At 39.3% G+C, this 24,150-nt stretch overlaps 1 protein-coding gene across 1 annotated transcript in view; it reads left to right on the forward strand.

Annotated features, from left to right (window-relative positions):
* The window catches only part of NCAM2 (neural cell adhesion molecule 2), a 529,363-nt gene that overhangs the window by 499,993 nt on the left and 5,220 nt on the right, over window positions 1-24,150 (forward strand). The window contains exons 16-17 of the mRNA XM_019528766.1: window positions 14,028-14,232; window positions 19,825-19,944. Of these exons, the coding sequence (XP_019384311.1) occupies window positions 14,028-14,232; window positions 19,825-19,944 (325 nt within the window). The remainder of the gene's footprint in view (window positions 1-14,027; window positions 14,233-19,824; window positions 19,945-24,150) is intronic.

Here is a 24,150-nt window from a genome sequence, read left to right on the forward strand (position 1 = left end):
GGCAGGGACAATGTCACCCTGTCCTGACAGCAGTCAGCTTCTTATCTCCCAGCCCAAGCCCTCAGTTGCAGGCTCCGAGCTGGGATATAAGGATCTCCCAGGGTGAGCTCCACCACAAGAGCCCAGGCATGGACAATGTTCCCCTGGCCTGGCAGCAGGGAGCAGCCTCTGCTCCATGACCATGGGAGCAGGACTGGGAGATTCTTGTCCCAATGCCCCAGCCCCTGCCAGGAGACAGCTGTGTCCTTGCCCCTGAGCTAGCACTGAGAGGGAGCCTAGAGCTCCCCCTGGCTGCTCCAGGGCCTGTTACAGAGAATGGGAGCAGTCTGCTGCTAGGAGCAGCACATCTGCTCCCACATATCTATATGTGTAGATGCATGGCTGGGGAATTTACTCTCAAGTAGTTTACTCAGGAGTAAACTGCTCCCGCAGTAGACTTGCCAAATATGAGTACGATTAAAAAAAAATGTTTCTCACCCAAGAATTTACAAGAAAAACATAGCAGTCCTGATGAGCATCCTTTCGGGCACCTACAGCTTTGGAAATGCATCACCTTAAACCTGATTATCTTAATACCAATGCAGACTACCTCACCTATGAAACTGAATAATCAGTTCTTCCTTTCTCAATGTTCTCTGTCATGTCCAACACATTTTCATTTCTGATGGTTCCCCTCACTGGAGTCAATAGGAGCTTAGCAGCTGCCTTCAATATGAACAGGTTTATGGCCACAGTAACTAAGTATTTACAAGCAGAATGTTTGAGGCAACCTTCACCATATTTATATATCTGAAGTGGTTGTATTATCTCTATATTTTCTTATTTCACAAAGCTGCATCTAAATCACATTGTCAGAATGAGCTTTTTGTTGAACATATCAGGCAAGGAAGAACATGTTTTTCAGATGCTTTGAACCTGCCCTTCAATAATATTCATTCTAAGAGAAAGATGTCATTTCAAGAAGAGATCATTCCAAATTAAATGAGCATTGAATATGTCTCTGTAAAAGTGCCAATTATTATGTAAAAGGAAATACACCGAAAGGAACATGGCTGATTGTCACCAACCATCCACTGTCTCACACTATCACACCACATTCCCATAGTAAACAGTTATGTAAACCTGTTATTTTTCAACCCCAAGCTGGGGAGTGTAGAAGATACATTGGGGGGTAGGGCTAGGATTTTGAGTGACCTAGACAAATTGAAGGATTGGGCCAAAAGATATCACACAAAGTGCAACAAGGACAAATGCAAATTCCTGCACTTAGGACAGAAGAATCCCATGCACCAGTACAGGCTGGGGACTAACTGACTAAGCACCAGTTCTGCAGAAAAGGACTTGGAGGTTATAGCGGACAATAATATGGATAAAAGTCAGCAGTGTACCCTTGTTGCCAAGAAGGCTAACAGCGTACTGGGCTGCATTAGTAAAAGCGTTGCCAGCCGATAGAAGTAATTATTCCACTCTATTCTGCATTGGTGAGGTCACATCTTGAGCACCATGTCTAGTTTTGGGGCCCCCACTATAGAGAGGATGTGGACAAGTTGGATACAGCTCAGCAGAGAGCAGTGAAAATGGGTTAGAGTCTGGAACACATGATTTATGAGAGGCTGAGGGAACTGGGTTTAAACTACCTGACAGTGGTGACAGATGACAGAACAAGATGATCTCACTAGAAGGGTGTTGAACAAGTTACCTAGACTAGAGAGATGATGAAATCTCCATCTTTGTAGGTTTTTAAGGCCCAGCTTGACAAAGCCCTGGCTGGAATGTTTTAGCTGGGGATGGTCCTGCTTTGAGCAAGGGGTTGGACTAGATGCTTTCCTGAGGTCTCTCCCAACCCCAATTTTCTATAATTCTATGGCTGGCACTTAATGGCAAAATTACTTTGAGGGCACAAAAAATGTGGCATAGTTTATCTGGTCTAAAATCCCTATAGTTATCCTGAGAAGTGAAGACCTTTTTGTTTACCACAAAGCAGCCAAATGTGGCAGCCAAACTAAAGAGTTAAGGCACAGTTTAAACAAAGTACTATTTTTATGCTACCTGTGGGCTGATATATATGGTCAATATTGGAAACATTCTGTTAATAATCCTCCTAAGAAAAGGAGGACTAAAAAAAAGCTATAGACATGACAAAGATATGAAAATTACTTTTTTTGACTGGAGAAACTGTTTTGTTCATCGATTAAGAAGTCTATTCCAGTTTGATGCATATGTCTGTACTTGCATCCCCCAAGAAATAAAGGGGAGAATCTTGTCATAGCATCAGGAAGCCACTGAATAATGACTTTGATTAAAATGGAAGAGAGGTCATTTAATATTTGTCCATGTCTCTGTTTATATTTGTTTATGTCTGTGCATATTTTTTCTTTATGTACACTATTTCGATTTTACAAAATGGTTATAGTATTTAATATGTGAAAAGTTATTGGTTCTCAGAACTATGTACAAATATTACAACTGTATTTAATTTTAATTAATTTCCTTCCCTTTAACTTCAGAAAAGTATACTACAATAATTAGTTTTTCATAAATCTGACAAAATAGAAGGCAATAGCAAAGCAGAAGAATAGTATATGTTCATATGCAAGCACCACTGGTGAAAACTGCCACAACAAAACCAAACAACAAATTAACAAACAAAAGCAAAGCATAGATAAAATAAACAATGTGCTAATATAGTCTAGGTTGTTGCTAAATACAAGTCCATATGCAAGGAATGACAGATTTGCAATTCCAAGGTACACATAACTAACTGATACATTAAGCTTAAAAAAATAGTAATAAATATTCCAGATGCTGTCTTTGTAAAATCAAAGCTATTCATATTCATAGAGTATTAAGATATAAATATATCAGGTTAATGTAATCCATATTTATGTCAGTAAGTCACAGCCACAGCAGATCCAGTGGAGGTGCAGCAGTGCAGTCACAATCTGTTTGGCTGTGTCACGTGAGCTTTCAGCATGGGACTCCAGAGAGTGAGCTGTGCCATGGTCACTCACCCACTTCATTCCCCTGATGCTGAATTCAGTGGAGAGAACATGAACGAAAAGGGAGAGCAGCAGCAGAATTCACCCCCTGGGCTCTGTTATTGTGTGAAAGCAGGAGATCTAACCAACCCCCACCTGATCCACTGTGAACTCACCTGCCTGATCGGCAATGAGCTCTGAACTCACCACTCACGCAGAGCTCTGGCAATAGCTTGCATTGACGAAGAAATGAAAGTATGTGGAAGAGGGAGGTAGGAACAAAGAGGTGTACAAGCCTCTTGACCCAGATCTTGGATCCATTACAAAGCCTTGGCATCATCCTTAGAAATACTTTTCCTTCAAACAGTAGCACAGACTTTGGCTTGGAAAAATAGTATTGAAAATGAAATTTTTAGGGAAAGAAACTGTCTATAGATGAAAAACTATTTTCCTGTGTGCTTGTTTATCCTTGGGTAAAGAATGTTCCTCTGTTTATCCTCTGTCACCAGAAGAAAACTGCATATGTTCCTCTGTTTTTCTACATTTGGTCAAAAAGAAGATAGAGATGTCTAGCCTCCAGTGACAGTGAAGGGTAGGCAGAAGGTAGAGTAGTTTTGCACCCTACAGACTAACTAAATCAGAGATGCTTTTATAAGCAGCTTCCTTCATCAGATGCTAAGTACTCTGACAATAGACAACAGAAGTTTCTTCATTCTTTATTCAGAGTGTATAGAACTTATAAACTTAGTCCCCTGTTTTTCACCACTGTGGTTTAGTCATTAACCTCAAGAGAAGAATCAGGCCTTGAAAAATCAGGAACAAATACAGTATTTTTTTTCTTAATAATGTTAATAATGTATACAAATCTAACTTAGAAGCAACAACTTTACATTTTTCTCATGCTATTCAGAACATTTCCACACAAATAATCCCAGCTGAATTCTGTTCGACTCAGACAGTATTCCTCAGTGTAAGAGTTGCACAGTCTAGCCTACATCTGTAGGTAATTCTAACACATTAATAATATATGTTCTTGAACTTTCTGTCCAGTTTCACAATCTAGAGAATCTTTGTCTTCAGCATTATCTTCTTTCCGTCTTTTAAATTCTACAGTATTGTGTTCCATTTTTTGGAATGGTTATCAAGAGATATTCCTTTTGAATCATAACAAAAGTTTTTGAATGGAGTAAATAAGCCTTGGAAGTAATTAAATCAAAGCAGACTTCCAGAGAATGCATAGAAGCTCAGACTGTCCCTTTTGATTTTAGGTACTATTTTTAAGATGCTTCATGTGGAGCACCACTTCTTCACGATCTTTGACAGCCTCTGTAGTGAGTGCAAGAGCTCAGTTGGAAGAAAGGTCTAAGCAAGCTAATTATTCTCCTGCCAGTTTCCCATGTAGTATTTTCAAAAATTAATTCTACCACACCATATGCAGAGGCAGGAAAAAGTATATGGGGCAGGGGTGGGGGGGCTGAGCACGTGCACACATGCTCAGCCCCCCCAAATGGGGTGTGAGACAGAGCCATGAGCAGTTTGTCCAGGGGTGCCTAGCATGGGGAGTGGGTAGCAGCTCCTGATGCTGTGTACACCCTGGGAGGGCATGGGTGGCATGTGTCCCCAGATCTGCATGGGAGGAAGCAGACTGCTGTTGTGGGTTGGGGTCGGAGCTACAACATGCTCTTCCCATTGGGGGTTGTGCCATGCTGAATTCAGAGCAGGCAGCAGTAGTGCTGGGAGAGGGGGTGGTCAGGGGGATAGGGCAAATTTTGAGGTAACTGCAGCTACACCCATACCCCCCCTCCCAGCACCACCTGCCCCAAGCACAGCCTGGCCCAGTCTCCCTGGGAAGAGCCCAGTGCAGCCCCACCCCACAGGGGCAGCCCGCCTCCCCCCATGTGGATCTGGAGGCATTTGCCCCCAATGCCCTCTCACGGGGCATATAGCAGCAGGAGCTGTGCCCCCCCTCTGCCCCAACCTTCCCAAATGAGCTGCTCACAGCTCCATCCCCAGCTCAGCCCCAGCACGCAGTGCCTGCCCCAGCCCACCCCCACTCCCTCACCACCCCTGCTGCAGCCACCGGAAGCCCATAGCTGGGCCACCTTGTAGCCCTACTGGTGCCCTGTATTTGGGGGGGCTAAGTGCCATCACCCCCCCCTTTCTTCTGCCTATGCTACCACCTGTCTTTCAGTTGGTTTAGTTTCTAAACCCTATATAGTGGTTTTTACGAGATATTTCAAAGAAAGGGATATTTTGTAATTTTAGCACTGACTTTCCATTGTATCTTGTAGTGTTTGTTTACATCAGTTTAAATTAGTATAATTGTAACCAACTTGAAATAATAGAGCTTTACACCACTACATTCATTTTGTACTCCTGCAAATAATAGTGCAAGATTCAAGGCAATAGAGCATCATCAGCACACATTTTAATCCATGATTCGTTGTTCAGGTGTATATGTGGAGACAGCTTTCAGAATATATGGCATACCATACTTAGAGGAATTTATAAAGACCATGATATTGGGAGTCTAATTTTTTTTTCTATTTGTGCCCATTTATGAAGTTTTGAATGTATATAATACAGTGGGTGCATCTACACATGCAGAGTAACTATGCAGTTATTTAGGTTACTATGCAGTAACTGAAAATTACTGCACAGTACAGGTGTGTGCCTACATCTGTGTACCCATATTGCACAGTAACTATGGTGACTTACACCGATTTGGGTGTAAATTTGCTACCTGTGTGATGCATGATGCAGGTAGCAAATTTACACCCAAGTAGTTCCTGCACAGTAATTGCATGTGTAGACACACCCAGGGTGTACTAATGTTGGACATTTAATAGAGATTTAAAATACAATGTAGTGATTGAGCATTTGGAAATTGCCAAAAGTTTAATCAGTTTTATTGGAACTTTTTTCATTTTTATTATTACAATTCTAAATCTTTCAGAACTCTTATTTCCCAGAGACTTGTTCTTTGATAAGCATTTATTTGAAGAAATGAGCACACTCCGTGCTTTTTTTAAGTTCACTGTTCCTTGTATTATTATGATAATGGATATTAGAATGCCATATTACATTTGAAACATTCTATATATTAAAAGCATATAGGTATAAATACATCATGGCTTTGACAAAGGGAAAATCAAAACTAATGCAGAACTATGGAAAATGTCCCTTTTTTCCTAGATTGATATTTTTAAAGATACAGTTGTGGTTAGATTACTAAGAATAGATATAAAACCTTTTAGAGAAAATGTTAAGGTTAATTCACTAAAACTAAAGTTGAATTATGATTAATTATTCTATTAATTAGCAAGCAGACGCATTATACGTGGGTGGGTGTATAGACACAATATCATGATACTGTATCACGGCATAAAATGGAACCATCTTTTTAAAACCATTGGATACACTATGATTCTTTTGTTAAAAGATCAATTTAAAATTAGTATTGCTTATAGCATATTTCCTTTTACTCTCTCTTTATTTAAGGATGCTTGTATCAAAGTAAGGTTTTATTTATATTAATGGCCATATATTTTATTAAATGGTTCCGATATTGATGGTATTTCTATATGGGTTTGAACACAATATGCTTTGTTTTAACCATCCTTTATATTGATATGTCTGTTGACATCATAAGATTATGTTCTTGGGACCTCACAAACCACAGTAGTTTTATATGGGATTTTCAATGTGATCAATCTCTGTCTTGGTGGCAGTTGGAATGGGAAATTTATGATTGAATTTAGAGGGAAGACAGTTGAACCAATACAAATTCTATTGACTTGTCGCCCCAAAGTCAACAGTGAACAGTATTGAAAAGCTCACCCTCAAATATTATCCTGTTTTTGCAAATTTCTGTAATACTAAAGCGCTAGAGATGATAATGATCTGTATTAGAATGTCAATGATGATAAATAAACCTAGGACATCCAACTTCAGATTTTGGTGGAGTTACTACCCCTGACTTGGTGCCACCATCTTTGGTATAAGATCCCTGGGGAGCATTTTGTGGGATCGGAGGGCTGGAGGGTATGTGGGTCCATGTGGGGGGAGTGTCCATCTTGGGGTAGGGAGTTCAGGGGGTTAATGGATAACCAATATAAGGAAACCTCTAAACCATGAGTAAGGATTAGAAGCTCATGTGTACATGCTGAGCAAATAAGTCGGTCTGTAGGAACCTAAAAGATGGAAAAAATAGATGTTAGAATTTAATAACTAATGTGGGATCATGTTGTTTCTGTAGTAACTGAAATTAACAATGAGGTGGAACAAAAAGGAAATCAAAGGGTTAGGAAATCTGTAAAATCAGGAGAGAGAGATGAAGGATGGGTATGGATCCAAGCTAAGTGACAAAGCAGTAGAAATCAAGAGTCAAAGTAGTAAAGTTTTCCAAGATCTTACATTAATGAGTGAATCCTTAAATAAGAAGAGATTAGCAGAAAATGTGCTATAAGAAATACTGATCTTAAATTGTATTTTATGCAGCTCCTGATCCAAGGAAACATTGTTTATGGCATTATCAAGCATTGCTAAATGCTAAAAGTTGCCTCTCAATTGGAGACCAACATTTTGAAAACTGTGCCCCGAAGTTGGGTTAAATATGTAGCTCTGGCATCTGGGTCTGAAAATTATTCCTGAGAATTTATTGGATTCACAAAAGGGTTACAGATTTAGATAAGGAAAGAGAACATCTTCAAATATTTTAGATAACAGGTAACCAAGAATCTTCCTTCACGAGTCTACAGATCAACCCTGTACCATTTACCCAGCCCCTGGGTCCCGATGAGTTGGCACCTTGTTTAGATCATCTAAAATAAAGAAGTAAAGATTAAAGTATTTAATTTATTAAACACAAACTGAGAAGCATGAAAAGAAAGCTTAGCCTATTGGCAGTATACACCCTAATTATTGTTTCTCTTTGCATAGATTACATGACAGCAATGTATTGAAAAGGAGTGCTCTCTGACACATTCTTCAGGAGTACAACATATGTGTTTGTCCCTATTGGGGATGTTGCATTTGCAGGGACACTATTGGAAGTGAGATCATGATAAAATAATGACCGACAAAGTCCTATGTCATAACAGAGGGTAGCATTTCAGCGAAAGACTATAGCGCACACTAGAATACTGTTAGGGCAGTACAAAATGGTGAAAAAATATGAAAATGATCATAAATCATAATTCTATGTCAGATTATGTTGCACCCACTAAATATATGCCTTTGATTCACTCAGGAAGGTGAGGACAAGAGACTACAATATATGTCAGTGGCAAGGAGCCTTCTAGGTAACCAGAAATCACAGCCACTGTTTGGGCAAGAGCAGGCACTACCTTGAGGTGGCACATATGGTACAACGTGCCCAAAAGCAGAGGCGGTCAATCACCTGGTAGGATTGTGATCCAGCACTAAAAGCCTAGTGCTAAATATCACAAGCATATCAGTATTTTTGTAGGGGAGGCTCAACCACAAATGCTCAAATGCTGTAGTTATTCATGTATGCATGCATCTTTTTCCCAAAAATTACCTGTCTAATATTGGGATGTGTGTCTTAAAAAAAGAGCTGGAATAGAGCCAGAAGGGTGTTGGAATAGCTGCAGGGGGCTTTGCTCAGCACCAGCTCACCCAGCACTGAACCCTGGAGCAGGGGCAGAGCCTGGTCACCCCCACAGCTTCAGGATCAATGGCCAGAGGTTTAACCCTATCACAGTCTTTGCCAGTTGTCCCATGCTGTGACAGGTAAGATTATAAGAGAAACTCTTTTTTCTTTTCTCTGCCTTCTGAAAACAAGATCTGTGTCTTACTTGGTGGTATCCAGTATGTGAATAAATATAGTATTTGAGATTACATAAGGAAAAATGTCAGCAATTGTTTTAAGCCTGGTGTTTAGTGTTTTTCCAATTAGTTTAACTATAGCCAGTTCCATGGCCTACAGTGAAAGCAAGTTACTTCAGAAAGCAATTTTTCTCTTTCAGAAGGGTATATAAGGAAAAAATATGCTGAGAGAATATTAAATATAATAGACATGCCCATCCCTAAAGTACGGAGAATCAACTGATACATTGTTAGGTCCTGATCCTGATTACCTTTCACATCTTTAATTCTATTGTATTTGCTTGATTATTTTTTCCCCCAGTACATCTTCAAGCCCCTCCAAAAGTAAGCGTTATGTGCCCATGTCATGCTTAATGGAGCTTTCATGTAGAAAGTAAATCTTGCTATATCTTCCAGGTAACACTTTACACCAAAACATTACTGTTGGTAACATAAACTGAAATAAGGCATATAGTTTCTACGTTCGCGTTATTGTTCTGCTGGTAAAAGGAAAGAAAAAAAACTCCCTCTAGCAGAAGGATTCAGAACTTAGTTATTTTTAAAAATATATTGATTTCTGTATAGATTCCTTTCATCCCTTTATAGTCCTTGGCTTTGTGATATCCTTTTCACTAATGCAATTCACTTATAAGCATTCTGGTGAAGAGAAGAAACAAAAAAAGATCAAAATGAAGGGGAAAAATCCTGGTACACAAAGAAGCAGAAAAATATATGTCAATCAAATACTCATGACTCAGAAGATGTCTCAGGCAGCCCTGACTGATTTTTAAAAAATGCCCAAATTGCCTTGTGAAATAAAAAGTCTGCTGCCATAAACATTTCTCTCAGTTGGCAGTGTTTTCGGATAAAAATTAATTCTGCATTATTCCCCATCACAAAGCACCCTGCTCACCTTATTAAAGTCCTTATGGACTGAAAGTTTGACACAATGTAGGCGCGTCTATGCAAGACATTTTGAGGAGAATAGACTAATTCTACAGCACATTAGCATGGTGGGCAAAACCCATAACGCACAGTATAATCGGTCTACTGCACAGCAGTGTCACTTAAAATTAGTGTGCCAGCACTGCTGTGCAGTTACACCAGTTACTGCGCATTTAGTTTAGTACCTGGTACCTGGTATTACAGGTACTAAACTAAATGCACAGTAACCACTGCACATTAATGCACATGTAGATGTGCCCCCAGTTTCTACTGATATAAATATATCTCATAAAATGATATAAAATTACATTAGCTTAACATTTAAAAATATATTTTGTAGTAATTTTCTACTTTATGAAAAAGGCCTATAGAATATGACTTTTTCCCTTTTTGACATGCTATAATATAATATTTAATGGATCATTTTTCACATTTTGTATTTATTTTACCATATTCTATGGAATAATTAAAAATTATATAGAAAGACTACTTAGAAATATTCTTATAGATTGTTAGAGTAATTCTTTTCTAACCTCATATTTTTATAGGATTTGACTGGCTTCTTCTGTTAAATCCTTTAGGATTCTTTTAAAAACCTTATTGAATGTGTATTATAGTTGTTTTGCCAATCTGGATTAAATGACAAATACATCTATGATTTGAAGTAAAGTTAGTTTTTGTAAGTATAGGGTCTAGAGTTCTAGTTGTATTGTAAATCATTGCTTATCAGTCTTTATCTCCTGTGTTCATTCAAGCTTTTGAAGTTATGGTTGGCAACATTTAACTGGATAAAGTTTAAATAAAACAGAAAGAAAACTAGTTCACTTTAAGAGGTCAAACTTACAAGCCTGCTGGCAGGGGCACTGCATAAATGATGTATTATTTTCATTGAGGTTTTGCTATCTTTCTATCTTTTATCTAATGCTATCTTTCTATCTTAAGTAAGTTTTCTGGGCAAAGGAAAAAATATATTTTTAAAACATCTGAATTCTCATTTATTGCATGATAAACTTATATGAAATTGTCTTAATAAAATGGCCTGTACCAAACTGCATGAGATTGATTGCAGTTTCTTTTTAAAGGTCCATAAAATAATACATGAGGCATGGAAAACATGTTTCTTTTGAAATAATGCATAGATTTTGTATGTAAATATATTGTCAGATTACATTTTAAGTGGAAATACAAGCTATACAAGAAATTTAATTGCACAAGAAATAGAAATGAATCTAGACATTTTTAACCAAAAATCATTCTAAACTATATAGCTGTTGTGGTGAGGTGAGAAGGGGAATGGTGAATTTAATACCACTGTCAAAGCATGTACTGGTTTTTGATAAAATGTTTTGCTCCCCATCACAGTTATAGTCACATGTTCCAGTCTAGGAAAAATATCCTGCTTATACCATTACAACTTGCAAGATGATGGTATAAGCAGGATATGTGGGCAAATGGGTGTTTGCCAGTGTGTTGCTGACTAGTACCTGGCATGTCACTTCTAGGCATAATGTGCTATTTTATTACTGTTTTGTGTAATTTTCTTATGTATTGCATCAAGAGCTAGCACAGCTTTAGTCAATTACTGATGGAGTTTGTTAAAATAGCACAAGCCATTTTTCAGCTGCATGTATCCTTCAGCCTGCAGCCTCTTTTGGGAGTGGTATTTCAGTTGTTATTTTATTATAAATACAATTATTTTCTTCACATACAAAGGATATTACTTGTGTGTGTGGGTAAAATGCTCCGTATGCCCTTCTCATAACTGACGTGTACTTCCAGATGTGCCACGCTAGAACATAGTCTAAAGTTCCATCTAATCACTAAAAATACATTTTTAGAAATTTAAAATGACCATATTTACTTGAATATGAGACGAGGTGTTTTCCTTTCAATCAGCATGGAGAAAACAGCCTTTATCTTACATTCATATACATGGAAACCTCATTAAATACATTGTCTAACATTAATTGCTGCCAAAATCCACTAATGGAAACCAACCATGAAGTAGATTCAATGTAGTTAACACTGAGCATGACTATAAAACATATGGCCTACAGTGGGCAACCATACTGATGGGAACCTACCAATTTTTTTTTAAAGACATTTTTTATGTTCCAAGTCAAATCAGCCAAATCAAGTCCAAATCCATGAGTCAGTCCAAAAACATAAGTGGCCCTACAACCAGCAAACATCCTCCAACCCCACCAGGGGCTTCAAATATTTCCCAAGTCTTTTGGCAAGCATCCTGCATGCAGGCCCAAGCCTGAAGGCTTGGGGTTCAGATGCCCCTAAATTTTGCCTGCCCTCAGCCATATGGCCACAGGAGCAAGCTAAGGAGGAGCCTCCCATTTCCATAAAGTGAGCTTTAAGTCCAGTCCCAACACCTCAGCAGGTACTATACCATGTCAGAACAGTTATCCATGGGAGCACTTAAGGAAAACTTCCTTCATGACCCAGATATATGGTGTTTCTTTACTCATGCACTTTACTTTCCTGTTTCTAGTGATTCTTGTTTCTTCACCAGCCTTAAATGCCTGGCCAACATCATAAAACAAAGCCAGAAACAGTTCACCTGCAAACCCTCTCTCATCCTATTGCATATGATTAGTGTGGCTCCACCCTCTCCAAGATGAAGCCCCGCCCTGCCCAAGTTCTCCTATACCTCATCTGCATATACATTTTTGGAACACCCTGGGACTTGTGACAAGAACACCCGGTTCCAGTCATGAGAAGGGACCCTAATTAACACCTGGATCCTTTGAGTATATACACCTACTGAGCAGTGCTGTGGTGTGACATCATTGTGGCTTGAAATGCTGTTGGCTGCTAGGGCCCAACCCAATGAACTGTATGGTAAACCATGAGCATTTTGGCTTTGGACTAATAGCATGCATAGTTTACACTATTTATAAGTGGGTGCCAAAGTGCTGCTTAGAAGTCTGTTTATGGAGTACCTATGCTAATACTTGTGGCAGTTTCAAAAAAGGTGAAATGTATCATTTCTAGATGAACTAAGTCGGTAGGTCCTATATGTACATTTCTGTAGCAATGTTTATTTCAAGGTCAGTGTTATCAAATTCACTCCTCACTTCCATGTGCTCAGGGAAAGCAGGGTCTGATGGTAAGGAGTGGGGAAGGGGCTGCAGGAAATATAAGATGAGGGGAACCAGAGGGCAAGGGGGCTACCTGATTTATTTTTCCTGCTGTAGCAGGGGAGAGAGGGGAGGGGAGACAGGTAATGGGGCAAATTCAAAAAACTTCCAATAATTAGATTCTATCCCTGCAAAAATGTAAAAAAAATTATCATTTTCCCATATATAGCATCTAATTGGTTATCTTAAAACCAGGTCATTTTATATTCCAGTAATTATAGTAAGTTAAAAAAAGCCTAGTCTTAGATTTTAGAAACGTGTAGAATCAGCTATAAAGCTGTAAAATACTCCCCCCCACACCCCCTGCTGCCAGTTTTTAAGTTTCCTTTTAAAACACAGAGAAGTAAAAACAAGTCCCCAGTTCTAAAACCATTCAAGTGCTTTCTTCTCTTTGCTCCCCCAAGTAGTCTTATTGACTTCTCTTTGATTTGTTGTGTGTGCAAGTGTTTGCAGGATTAAGTTTTAAATTTACTTTGAACACATTTTCATTATAGTTCAATTCAAAAGCAGTCCTATAATAAAATGAATACAGATGTTGAAACATACTTTCATAAGGTAAAATAATAGTTTTTAATACCATTATAATGTATATGATTTATTTAATTTGAAAAAAGCCATATTTTTAAAGAAAACATTGTTTTGCATGATGAATAAAAAGTGTTTTCATATTAACATTATGATTAAATACAACGAATTATCTGTCAGTGATAGATAATGTTTTAAGAATCCTTGGTTCAAAAATCCGCTCTGTGCTTTCCACTAAAAAATGCTCTAAACCATGTAAACATGTCTGAAAAGCCTCTATATTTCTGAGCTAAAATTTATGTTCATTATCACTCGTAATGTTTGTCTGCACCTGGGCAGCTACCTTTTAGTTCAATGGAATAAGGAGCAGATTTGCCCTCAGGAAAAAGTAAAGGCTAGGCAGAGAATGGACTTAAGGTTCTACCCTCCAGTAGTTTAAAAACATGCTTAACTTTATGTACCTAAAGAGTATGACTGAATTCAGAATTTTTTTAATATCCTAATTTTCTTAAGTTATTTGAAAAAACAAAAACAGTCTTTATCCCCCTGTATAGGCTTTACTCAAACAATCTAATATTTTCTTGCTATTGTTTTCAAGACACTCTTTTTAATGGTCTTGGACTTGGTGCTGTCATTGGCCTGGGTGTGGCAGCACTTTTGTTAGTCCTTGTTGTGACTGATGTGAGCTGCTTCTTTGTCCGGCAATGTGGATTGCTAATGTGCATCACCAGGAGAATTTGTGGGAAAAAGAGTGGATCCAGTGGAAAGAGTAAGGAATTAGAAGAAGGAAAGGCTGCATACCTGTGAGTACAAATAACATATCTTAAGAATATCCTTTTCACATTACCTTGATGTTAAGTATATGGTATAATTAGAAAGCTGCTTCATAAATTATTCTGTTTGCTGGAACAATGAATGAATAATGATAAAATCCTGATATTTGTACTAATCTTTAGGTAAGGAAATAATGATGTTATTTTGGATTTGACACAAGTATTGGCAAATATTGCCTTTATAAAAGATGACAGCAGTGCATCATTACAAAATTTCCTGTTTTAACTATTAAGACTATTTGGGCACAGCAGAGCAGTGCTCATACATGAGAAATACTTGGAAAGATCTTTGGTTCTTGAGCAGCAAATGAGAGAGCAATTAAAACTCCACCCACTCCATTTCTTTAAGTCAAAAATCTGATATCTGTACATTCTCTGATACTAATATAAAGAAATGTACTAACCACTGACTTTTGAAAACACAGGTTTTGTTGGAACTCAAAAAAAATGAATCTCAAGTTTAAAATTTATGTAAGGCCTTAGTAGAGTTATAAATCAATGAAAAGTGGGTTTATGGTACAGTTGCAAATATGGTAGTTGTAAATATGTTTGAAAACATAAAATAAGTCAAAGAGTAAAACAGCATGCCATTTCCCACACCAGCTTTGTTGTTTTTAATTCACTAAAAGATTATCAAAGTATAGTCCATCCATGGTAGCTATTTGTTTCTGTAACTGTTGAGAGGATAATAAGAGCTATGGAAACCAACAGTATAAGTTCTGATTTTAAAAAAACACAACCCCCTCCCCTCCCCTCTGAGTTTACTTCATGGACTCAATTTTTACAAGGTTTCAAAACATATGAAAGAAGGAAAACCTATAGCATACAATCTCCCAATTTTTAGATGGTTCTATTTTCTTCCTATGGAAATAAGCATGGAAATATCTATATTGCTGAGAGGGTAGAAAACTAAGGTGAACTAAGTTAGATTGGGCCATCTGTTTGATGCCCAAACTAACCTCCCCAAATATCTGTACAGATTGGTATTTAGATCAACATAACCCGACTTAGGATGATCCAAGTATAACATCTGCACTTACCCACAGTGTTGCTTATGCTTATGCCCTGGCTGTGTGTCTAAGAAAATTTTTCTGCTCCAAATTCACAACTTTCAAGAGGCTGAAACCTTTCCATCCCTCAATTTCTTTCTGCATGAGATACTGTAATATAAACTCTGGAAGCACTGACAGTCATGAGGGGAAAAAAACCAAACAAACAGCACTTTGTTGGAAGAGGAACTGCATCAGTGTGACCTGGCCCCCCAGCATCTATATAGATCACGTCCTTTAGCAGGGCTTTTGGGCACTTTTTTCTAGTAGCTGAATCAGCTATTAGATTGAATCGGATATTAGATAAAAGTGCCAAAAAGCCCCACTGAAGTGTGTGATCTATACAGATATTGGACAAGCCAGGGCAAACTGGTGCGGTTCCTCTTCTGGCCATGCACCGGTCTTGGTGCAGGGGTGCACTGAGCTGAAAGTAAAGCACCATTTTGTTTGTTTTTTTCCCCACATCCGTCAGCAGCCTGATATTCCAGGTTACATGTCCCTAGCCATCAAACATGTTACCTACTAAACCAAATATTCTTGGCAATTGTACAAGTTTATTTTGTGAAGTTTCTGGACAGTCATAAAATTCAGAAACACATTCCTTTTTCCATTAATAGTTGCCATTTCCATTTCTTTCACAGTACCTCGGCTTCTTAAAATAAATCACTGGACATCTTAATTTTCCCCAATTGTAGCTGGTAACTTTTTGCATTTCTTTTTATTAGATTGGATTACTGCAAAATATATTTCTATTGTCTATGTTCCATGTGTACTGATTATAGATGATGCAGTGTATGTGGAGCATGCAGGCTGCTGGAATAGAAATAAGGAATGTTTCTTTTATGAATAGTCTAAATCCTTTTTAGAAATTAGAAGAGCATTCTGAATGCATTCTGCTACTTAAAATCGTGCTTTGGGATATATAATAATGTCCTGTTTTATAGAATATGCTGAATAGAAATTACAACCCCCTTTAACAATCCCATTATGATTCATAGTCTTTTTACATACATGGTAGCTGTTATCCTAAATGATGCTTCTGTGAAAAAAATGGTGGTCAGCTTCTAACTAGCACTCAGCTTTAATGCCTCATAAATTGAACACTTCCACTTGAAGTCTTCAAAAATAAACATTAATTTGATTCATGTTGGCTAAAACTTGAATTCAGTTTTCACAGGTAAATAAGCACTTATTAGGTATCACTTTTCAGATAGCCCAAGGCTTTGGGGTATTATTTTAACATATGCATCCCTAGTTGGTCAATTTATAGTTTACACTTGTCTGTCTAGTACACTCATTACCTGCATCTCTTTGCTGCATTCCTCACTGGTAAGAGATAAAGACTCTCTCTGAGAATAACTACCAGTAAGTGTTAGACAGAGCTCCCTATCCATGTTTCAGACTGATGGAAAACTGCACTATAAAGTCTGTGTATGAATTATACTGGTTTTCTGGCAACAATACAGAAATATAAGACGTGGAATAGGGTAGGATCAATCCCTTGTTTTGGGATCAAGTAGATAGTAATTAGACAATCTCTGGCATGCAGCAGATGTAGAGGACAGGTTGCTAAACATAAGTCCTGTCACCTTTATTTCACTGAGTTAACTGTATTTTCAACACTCAAGTTATTAAGCTGGGAACCTGAGTCAAACATAAGTAAACTAAATCAGAAAAGGATTTTTTGAAGCATAAGATTCATTTTTGGAAACCTGTATCCCATCCCTTTAATGTAAAAAAACCCCAAAAAACTGTATTAATAAATAGTTACCTTCTTTATATTGCCATAGAAAGTAGAGGCTCTGACTAGGATTGGACGCAGTCATTGTGCTGAACCCGATAAAGCATACAATAACCAACCAGCTTGCCCCAAATTGTTTACAATGCCTTCTCTGGTTGATATGAGAAATGATTAGCTGATGTGATGAGTAGAGTACTTTCTCCTGTTCATAAAATTAGGATGTATGGGACAGAATGAATGTGATGAATATGTGCCAGATTCTAACTTACAAATCAGCCCTTTTATCATGTTATGGCAATAGACAAAGGCCCTAAGTTAGCTCTAAATTGTATAATGCTAACTTTTAGGCTCTTTATACTGCCAAATCAGTATAAGTGACTTCCAGCACAGTAAGCATCTGGCCCTATGCTTTCATCACTGGCTAAGTACAGACATTCAAAAGGCTCGAGGTGGAATCAGTCTAAGTTTTGCGGTTTTCTGTAAGCAGCATAGGTTAGTTTGGTAGTGAACAGAACACATGTTCAATTCTTTGGTGGGGAAGAGGGGGTCACACAGGCAGGCTGCACTGGTGAGGCATGTCTGCATGTCTTCATTTATACACATACATTTTTGTCCCTCAACGCACTGACGATCCATCACGTTGGAGAAGACACAAGCTGAGATGAACTGCTCTGAGCCACATTCAGTTGTATAAGTGGCAAAATGCACCTCGGTGCACAGAAAATGGCAACGGCACGCTTTTGAACTAAAGCACCTCCAAAGTGTTTTAGTACAAAGTGTGCCGCCGCTGTTTTCTTACCACTGACACTCATTTCGTTGTTTATACAGCTGCTTTTTAAAAGATCTAGTGCTGCGGCACTTACGTGTGTAAAAATGCCCCCAGTATTCTGTGCAGGCTTCCTAGGCTGCCAGAGATTGCCAAGCAGAGATGAGCACCTGGCCCATCCCCTGATAGGCTGCCAGGCATAGGTGAGCATGCCCTCTCCCCCTGCTCTTTCATCTTTCATCTATGGACATCCTTCAGCTGCAAACAGGCAGTGCCAGGGGGTGGGCAGGAGATGTGTGTCTCTGCAGAAAAAAACCCCCCATCATGAAGCACCCCATGAGGAACACACAGACCTGACACTGAGCCCAACAGAGCCCCCATGAGTAGGTGCAGCACCACAGAGCCCATCTGGTCTGCCGGGCATGGGAAAGTATTTCCACACCCTTCCCGCCCTCCCCACAATGCTGTCTGATGGCAGCTGTCAGATGCCTGTGCTTGACAGCTTCTAACTAGCACTCAGCTTTAATGCCTCATAAATTGAACACTTCCACTTGAAGTCTTCAAAAATAAGCATTAATTTGATTCATGTTGGCTAAAACTTGAATTCAGTTTTCACAGGTAAATAAGCACTTATTAGGTATCACTTTTCAGATAGCCCAAGGCTTTGGGGTATTATTTTAACATATGCATCCCTAGTTGGTCAATTTATAGTTTACACTTGTCTGTCTAGTACACTCATTACCTGCATCTCTCTGCTGCATTCCTCACTGGTAAGAAATAAAGACTCTTTATCAATGCTCGCCCATGCCTGACAGCCCAGTTGGGCTTCATGGAGCTGTGCCCACTTGTAGGTGTTCTCCTGGGTTAATGTGACAGGTGTTTATGTAGGGTGCTTTATGACGGGGTTTGTGCAGGGACTCATATGCCTCCCTTTCCTATGTTGGTGCTGACTCGGCTCTGTGACATCTCGGGGACAGGGCACACTGGGTGTTTGATCAGAGCAGCTGAGTCTAGGGCCAATGCCAGCACACCTTCCTTCAAGAGGGGGCTAGTGGGGGCAGCAAAGGAACCTGGAATGCCAGTGGACAGTGACCTAACATGAATTGAAAGGGATTCTGGTACATAAGTTTGATTCACTGGTCTAATCTAAATTGATTAAGTTTGAGTACACATCGATTCAGATCTGTCTTAGGTTGGGTTCTGCCATTTTTTAAACCAATCTAAGTACACTGACTTTTTTGTTCTGTCATGGATATAGACCGGTTTCCAATCACTTATACAGATAAAAATGCAGTGTCTGTACCTAGTACTCTATAATGTCTTAAGAGTACAGTATAAGATTATACCTAGCCCACCGTGATTATTAGGAAATGGTCATTCTTCTGCTAAATGTGGTTATATATAAAATAGATAAGTATCCATAGCTACAGAATGAGTTGAATAGTGTAAGGCAGGGCTGTCCAACTTCTGAGTGGCTAATGGCTGCACTCTATGTGCACCACACACCGTGCCACACTGCACTGCGTGGGTTGTGCTGTACTATATTGCACTACATGGGCCACCCCTACTGTGCTGCGTTATGTAGGCATCTCTGCATGGTGCTTTGCTGTAAGTGCACCAGGCCTCACAAGACAGGCTCCTTTGGCTTCACAGTCTGCACTGTTTCCTCTCCCCCAGTGGGTGGGAAGCAGAAACTAGGGGAGGGAGTTAGGATCCCAGAGATTCAGACAGCAGCACCAAAAGAGCAGTACAGGAAGAAGTGCCTGGACCAGGATCAGAGGAGTAATATCTGCATCAGGATTTAGGGAAGAGGCCACCCATTGGACAGCCCTGCTTTAAAAGTATCAAAAACATGTCATGTTGAATGTGTTCTAGTGCCAAAAGTGATAATAGACTGTTTTTTTTCTTTGGTTAGGATTTGAAATGAGGGGACTTGCTAATTAATAAAGTGTAACACATGCTAAAGACATGACAATGGAGGTTAAGGTTCTTCTAATAATTTTTAGGAAAGATGGATCAAAAGAGCCAATAGTGGAAATGAGAACAGAGGATGAAAGAAATACTAATCATGAAGATGGGAGCCCGGTAAATGAGCCAAATGAAACAACGCCACTCACAGAACCTGAGTACGTAATCTTGAATTTCTAATAGATACCTGATTAGAATAAATAAATTTGTGAAACTATGCAAAAGAGAAAAAGTAATGTTAATAGTGTTGTGAAAGCGATCTATTGTGTATGATTTATTATCAGTGTGACATTTACAGTAGTCATTCTAAAGCAGTCATAGCTTAACAGCAAGATCAAGGGCGTCTCCATCCCTTTCCCACTTTACTTTCTCACCCACAGCACTACTAAATCTGCTGTGCATGGGCTTTTCCCTGCTGTAGAGGTGATGAAGACCGAGGTGGAGAGTAATGGAAAAATCTCTGACTGCTTTACATTCTGGTTGCTCTTGGTTCCTAGAGGTGCACTTTCATTGAGTCCTACAGCCAGATGCTTACCTGCCTGCATCCAGGTGCTGCTTTCTGGCCTTTTGAAAACAAAGGCCTTTTTTGATTATTCAGTTCCTGCTACCCTAAGCACTCCCAAAGGGTGTTATCAACATCCAGTTGTTCGTGTGAATCCATTTGCAGTAACCGGCAGAATTGTGTTGAGATAAAGCCCTTCTTGTTTGTTGCTTCATTCCTCAATAACTTTTCCCTGGTCTTGAAACCCCATTCAGAGAAAAGGGTACTCATAGGATATGATTTGCCTTATAACAGATCATGGGCAAGCATGAGATCCGTCATCTCAAATACGATCCGTCATCTCAATACAATATTCCAAAATGTTTTTATTATTTTACTTTTTCTTCCCTTGCAAATTAGGTTTACACTTGCAAATAAATATTAAAAGATGTAGTAGCAATACCACTCCTTTAGAAGAACCCAAGCAATTGACTTAAAAGAAAGTAGATCAATTACTGAAGAGATTCATCCAAAAAAATTGTGCCATTCCAATAGGAATTTGTATTTATGAAAGGGGAAGCTGGCCTGTTGTGGGGACCTGCTGGCTAATAAAACATAACACTCATAGGGTGAATCTGCATGTGCGCTTTAATGTTCCTTAGCCTGTTTTAATGCTCATGAAGGCATCATAGAAAAACCATGCTCTTTAGCGAAAATAGGGTAATGTGCCTTTTTCTAGTGCCTCACAATGAAGGGCCTCTATACATGTGCTCCAGGGCGGAGGCGGGGAGAGGGCACTTTAATTAGAGCGGTTCTAAGAACCGCTCTAATTAAAGCATCTGCAACATCATGTGCATTCAGCATCCCATGCTTCAAAATGGCAGTGGAGGTGCTTGAACTAAAGCTCACTCAACGAGCTTTAGTTCGAGTGCCCCTGCTGCTGTTTTGAAGCACAGGGACACTGAATAGAAGTGACACGGAGGGTGTTAGAGCACATTAATTAACATGCTGCAACAGACTCAGTTAATCACGTTGGAGTAGACATCCAGCACATGTGTAAGTGCCCAGAGATGCGTTTCCTTAAGTGCATTAATGAATATGTAGATATGCCCTCAGTGCTGAAAACATGGTTCAAGAATAAATAAGGGGAAGACAGAAACCATCCAATTCACTATTTTTACAGTCTGTTTTTAAATTCACTATTTTTAAATACAACTAGTTTTGTAAAGGAAAGAAATATTTTGGAAATACAATAAAGACTCTTACTAGCCATCATCTAAAACTGCAAAATATAAGAAGCTTCATATCGTTGATCAAAGTTGAATGCTATGAGCTTGCATTGACAGATGGAAAAAAAATGTTTGGGGATTCTACTGCAATTGTAGCATGTTCCTGTCTTAATAATGTGTTACTTGAGAATTTCAAGCTTCAGGGGATAAATCAACTACAAAATGAGTTGAATGATTCAACTGTTATATCCAGTCAAAGTTTGTTACTGGACAACTGCCATGCAGATTCCATGTAATGAGAACTGCTTAGACACCACAGGAAAGAGTACTATAAAAGCCCATAGCCAGCTGAAAACTGTTTTCTTTCACCAGTACATTTGTGAAACAATATTGTTGAATGCAAAATTGCCAGCACAAAGACCTGAACAAGTGTTTAATGTAATTCAGTAACACTGTTAGGGCATATGTAACTGTGATACTACTCTAATCATTCAGTGTTACTGTAGCACTATAAAGATGTTTAAACGATTGCAACTGACAATAACAAACAGCATGGACAAACCTACAGGCCACGTCCAGACAAGCGTGGTTGAGTGGTATGTGGCACCGTGCACATACATACCACATGTTCAGGTCTTATCTATGCTCAAAGTTTGAGGAGATCCTGGGTCAAAAAAAATGGCACAAAAAAAAAAGAGGAGTGGTACACTTTGGGGTAGCAAGTGCCACCCAAAATCAGAGCTTGGCTGGCTGGAGCCACACTCCAGCTGCTGGCCAGGCTCGGAGAGAGAGGATCACCACTACTATAGCCCCAGGAGGCCCCCAGGACCCAAGGTAAGGCTGTTGGGGTCAGCTTAGTGCTGGACCCAGCCTCCCCTAACCAAGCTGGGGTAACCTGCCACACACCAGAAGGCACGTGGCACAGGAGTTCCCCAGGGACAAGTAGCAGCAACACAACTTGTCTCCAGGGAAACAAACATCTATGCTCGTGCAGACACAGCCACAGGATACAAACTATTGCACAGAGAACTATATTAGACGAAGACGAAAACCACTTTTAATGTCCATCTCCAATCTTTGGACCTGGTTTGGTTTCTGAACCAAATGATAGCCTGCCTCAAGGATGCCCTATACTCTTCTAAGTGCTGTGACCCTCAATAGGCTGCTTTGGCTGTAGCCTACTGCAGGTGTAGCATTGCTTAAATGCAATGACTGCTGTAGCATTCTTTGATCAGACACTTGTCTTCTAACCTTATCTTATAGTTTGAAGTCAAGAGAGAGTGTCATAGAGCTGTGGCAAACTTCAGGGATCTTGAATGGAGAAGTACAGCTTACTGAAGAGGGTCATCAGAAAGCCAGTCATTTTGACATGGCTAGAAAGCTGCATGCTTCTCCATAAGATGGCTCCCATAAAGAAGACCCAGCTTAATTTTTCTGGAACACAGAATCCTCTTATCTGAATCATCTAGTACATGGCTCATGAAATATGGTGTCAGCAGTCAGTGAAGCAATTCAGAACAAAGAAGAGACTATGATGAAAGGGCAAAGTGACACCAGAAACAGAGTGCAAAGGCAGCATGGAAGGACTTTGATCACTGGCAAAGTGCTGGATTTCCATTTTTAAAAAACCTTCATACAAACATAGGAATGGAAGCAATAATGAAATCAGCACACTGAGCTGAATATAGGGCATAAAGATAAGATAAAGACAAGAAAATGGAAGGTTTTTCTTAATTTTTACTATCTCACATAGACAAAGAAAGGTTGAAACACGGGTGCCAGTTGTTTCAGCAAATATGTTAGAGCAGCTGATAAAGGTGTATGATGCACGGAAATTCCAAATCTTGTAGTAGTAATGGGTAAGATTTCATAATACTTTGCCTCTACACAGAAGTAATTGTAAAAAGGTTTAACTTACATGAAGAATCAATTTCACACCTCTAGTTAGTTTGTTAAAACCAAAGTTTATTTTTCTGTTCAATAAAACAGCAAATGCAACAATCTTAGGTTTATCCAGGAATAGATATGCATATAAAGATAGCAAGTAGAGTTGCTAATCACCCTAATGTCATACTCTAGCTTACCTTGCAGTAATTTGAGTTCCCATACCTGGAGGGAAGATTTACTTACCCAAAGCAAATCAACAGTTTTTAAAGGGGTCCACATTATTCCTTTTGCCATCACAAAAGGATGCACGTCTCTAAGTAGTTAACGATTCCCATGACTGACAAATACTTCTGGGCATGATAGAAGGGGGGACAGGCTACAACTAGATCCGGACAGGTTACAGGGGTGGGCAGATGAGAATAGGATGGAATTCAGTACTGACAAATGCAAGGTACTGCACTTAGGGAGAAAGAATTAGCACCATACCTACAGGCTGGGGAACTCCCTTCTCATCAGTACAGATGCAGAAAAGGATCTTGGTGTCATTATTGATTCCAAGATGAACATGGGCCGCCAATGTGAGGACGCAGTCAGCAAGGCTAACTATACCTTGTCACGCGTCCACAGATGCATCTCAAGCAGGTCCAAGGATGTGATCCTCCCCCTCTATGCGGCACTGGTCAGGGCACAGCTGGAGTACTGTGTCCAGTTCTGGGCACCGCACTTCAGGAGGGATGTGGACAACATTGAAAGGGTCCAGAGGAGGG

The sequence above is a fragment of the Crocodylus porosus genome, unplaced genomic scaffold (assembly GCF_001723895.1).
Source record: "Crocodylus porosus isolate Cpor-Errol unplaced genomic scaffold, CroPor_comp1, whole genome shotgun sequence".
Taxonomy (NCBI): Eukaryota; Metazoa; Chordata; order Crocodylia; family Crocodylidae; genus Crocodylus; species Crocodylus porosus.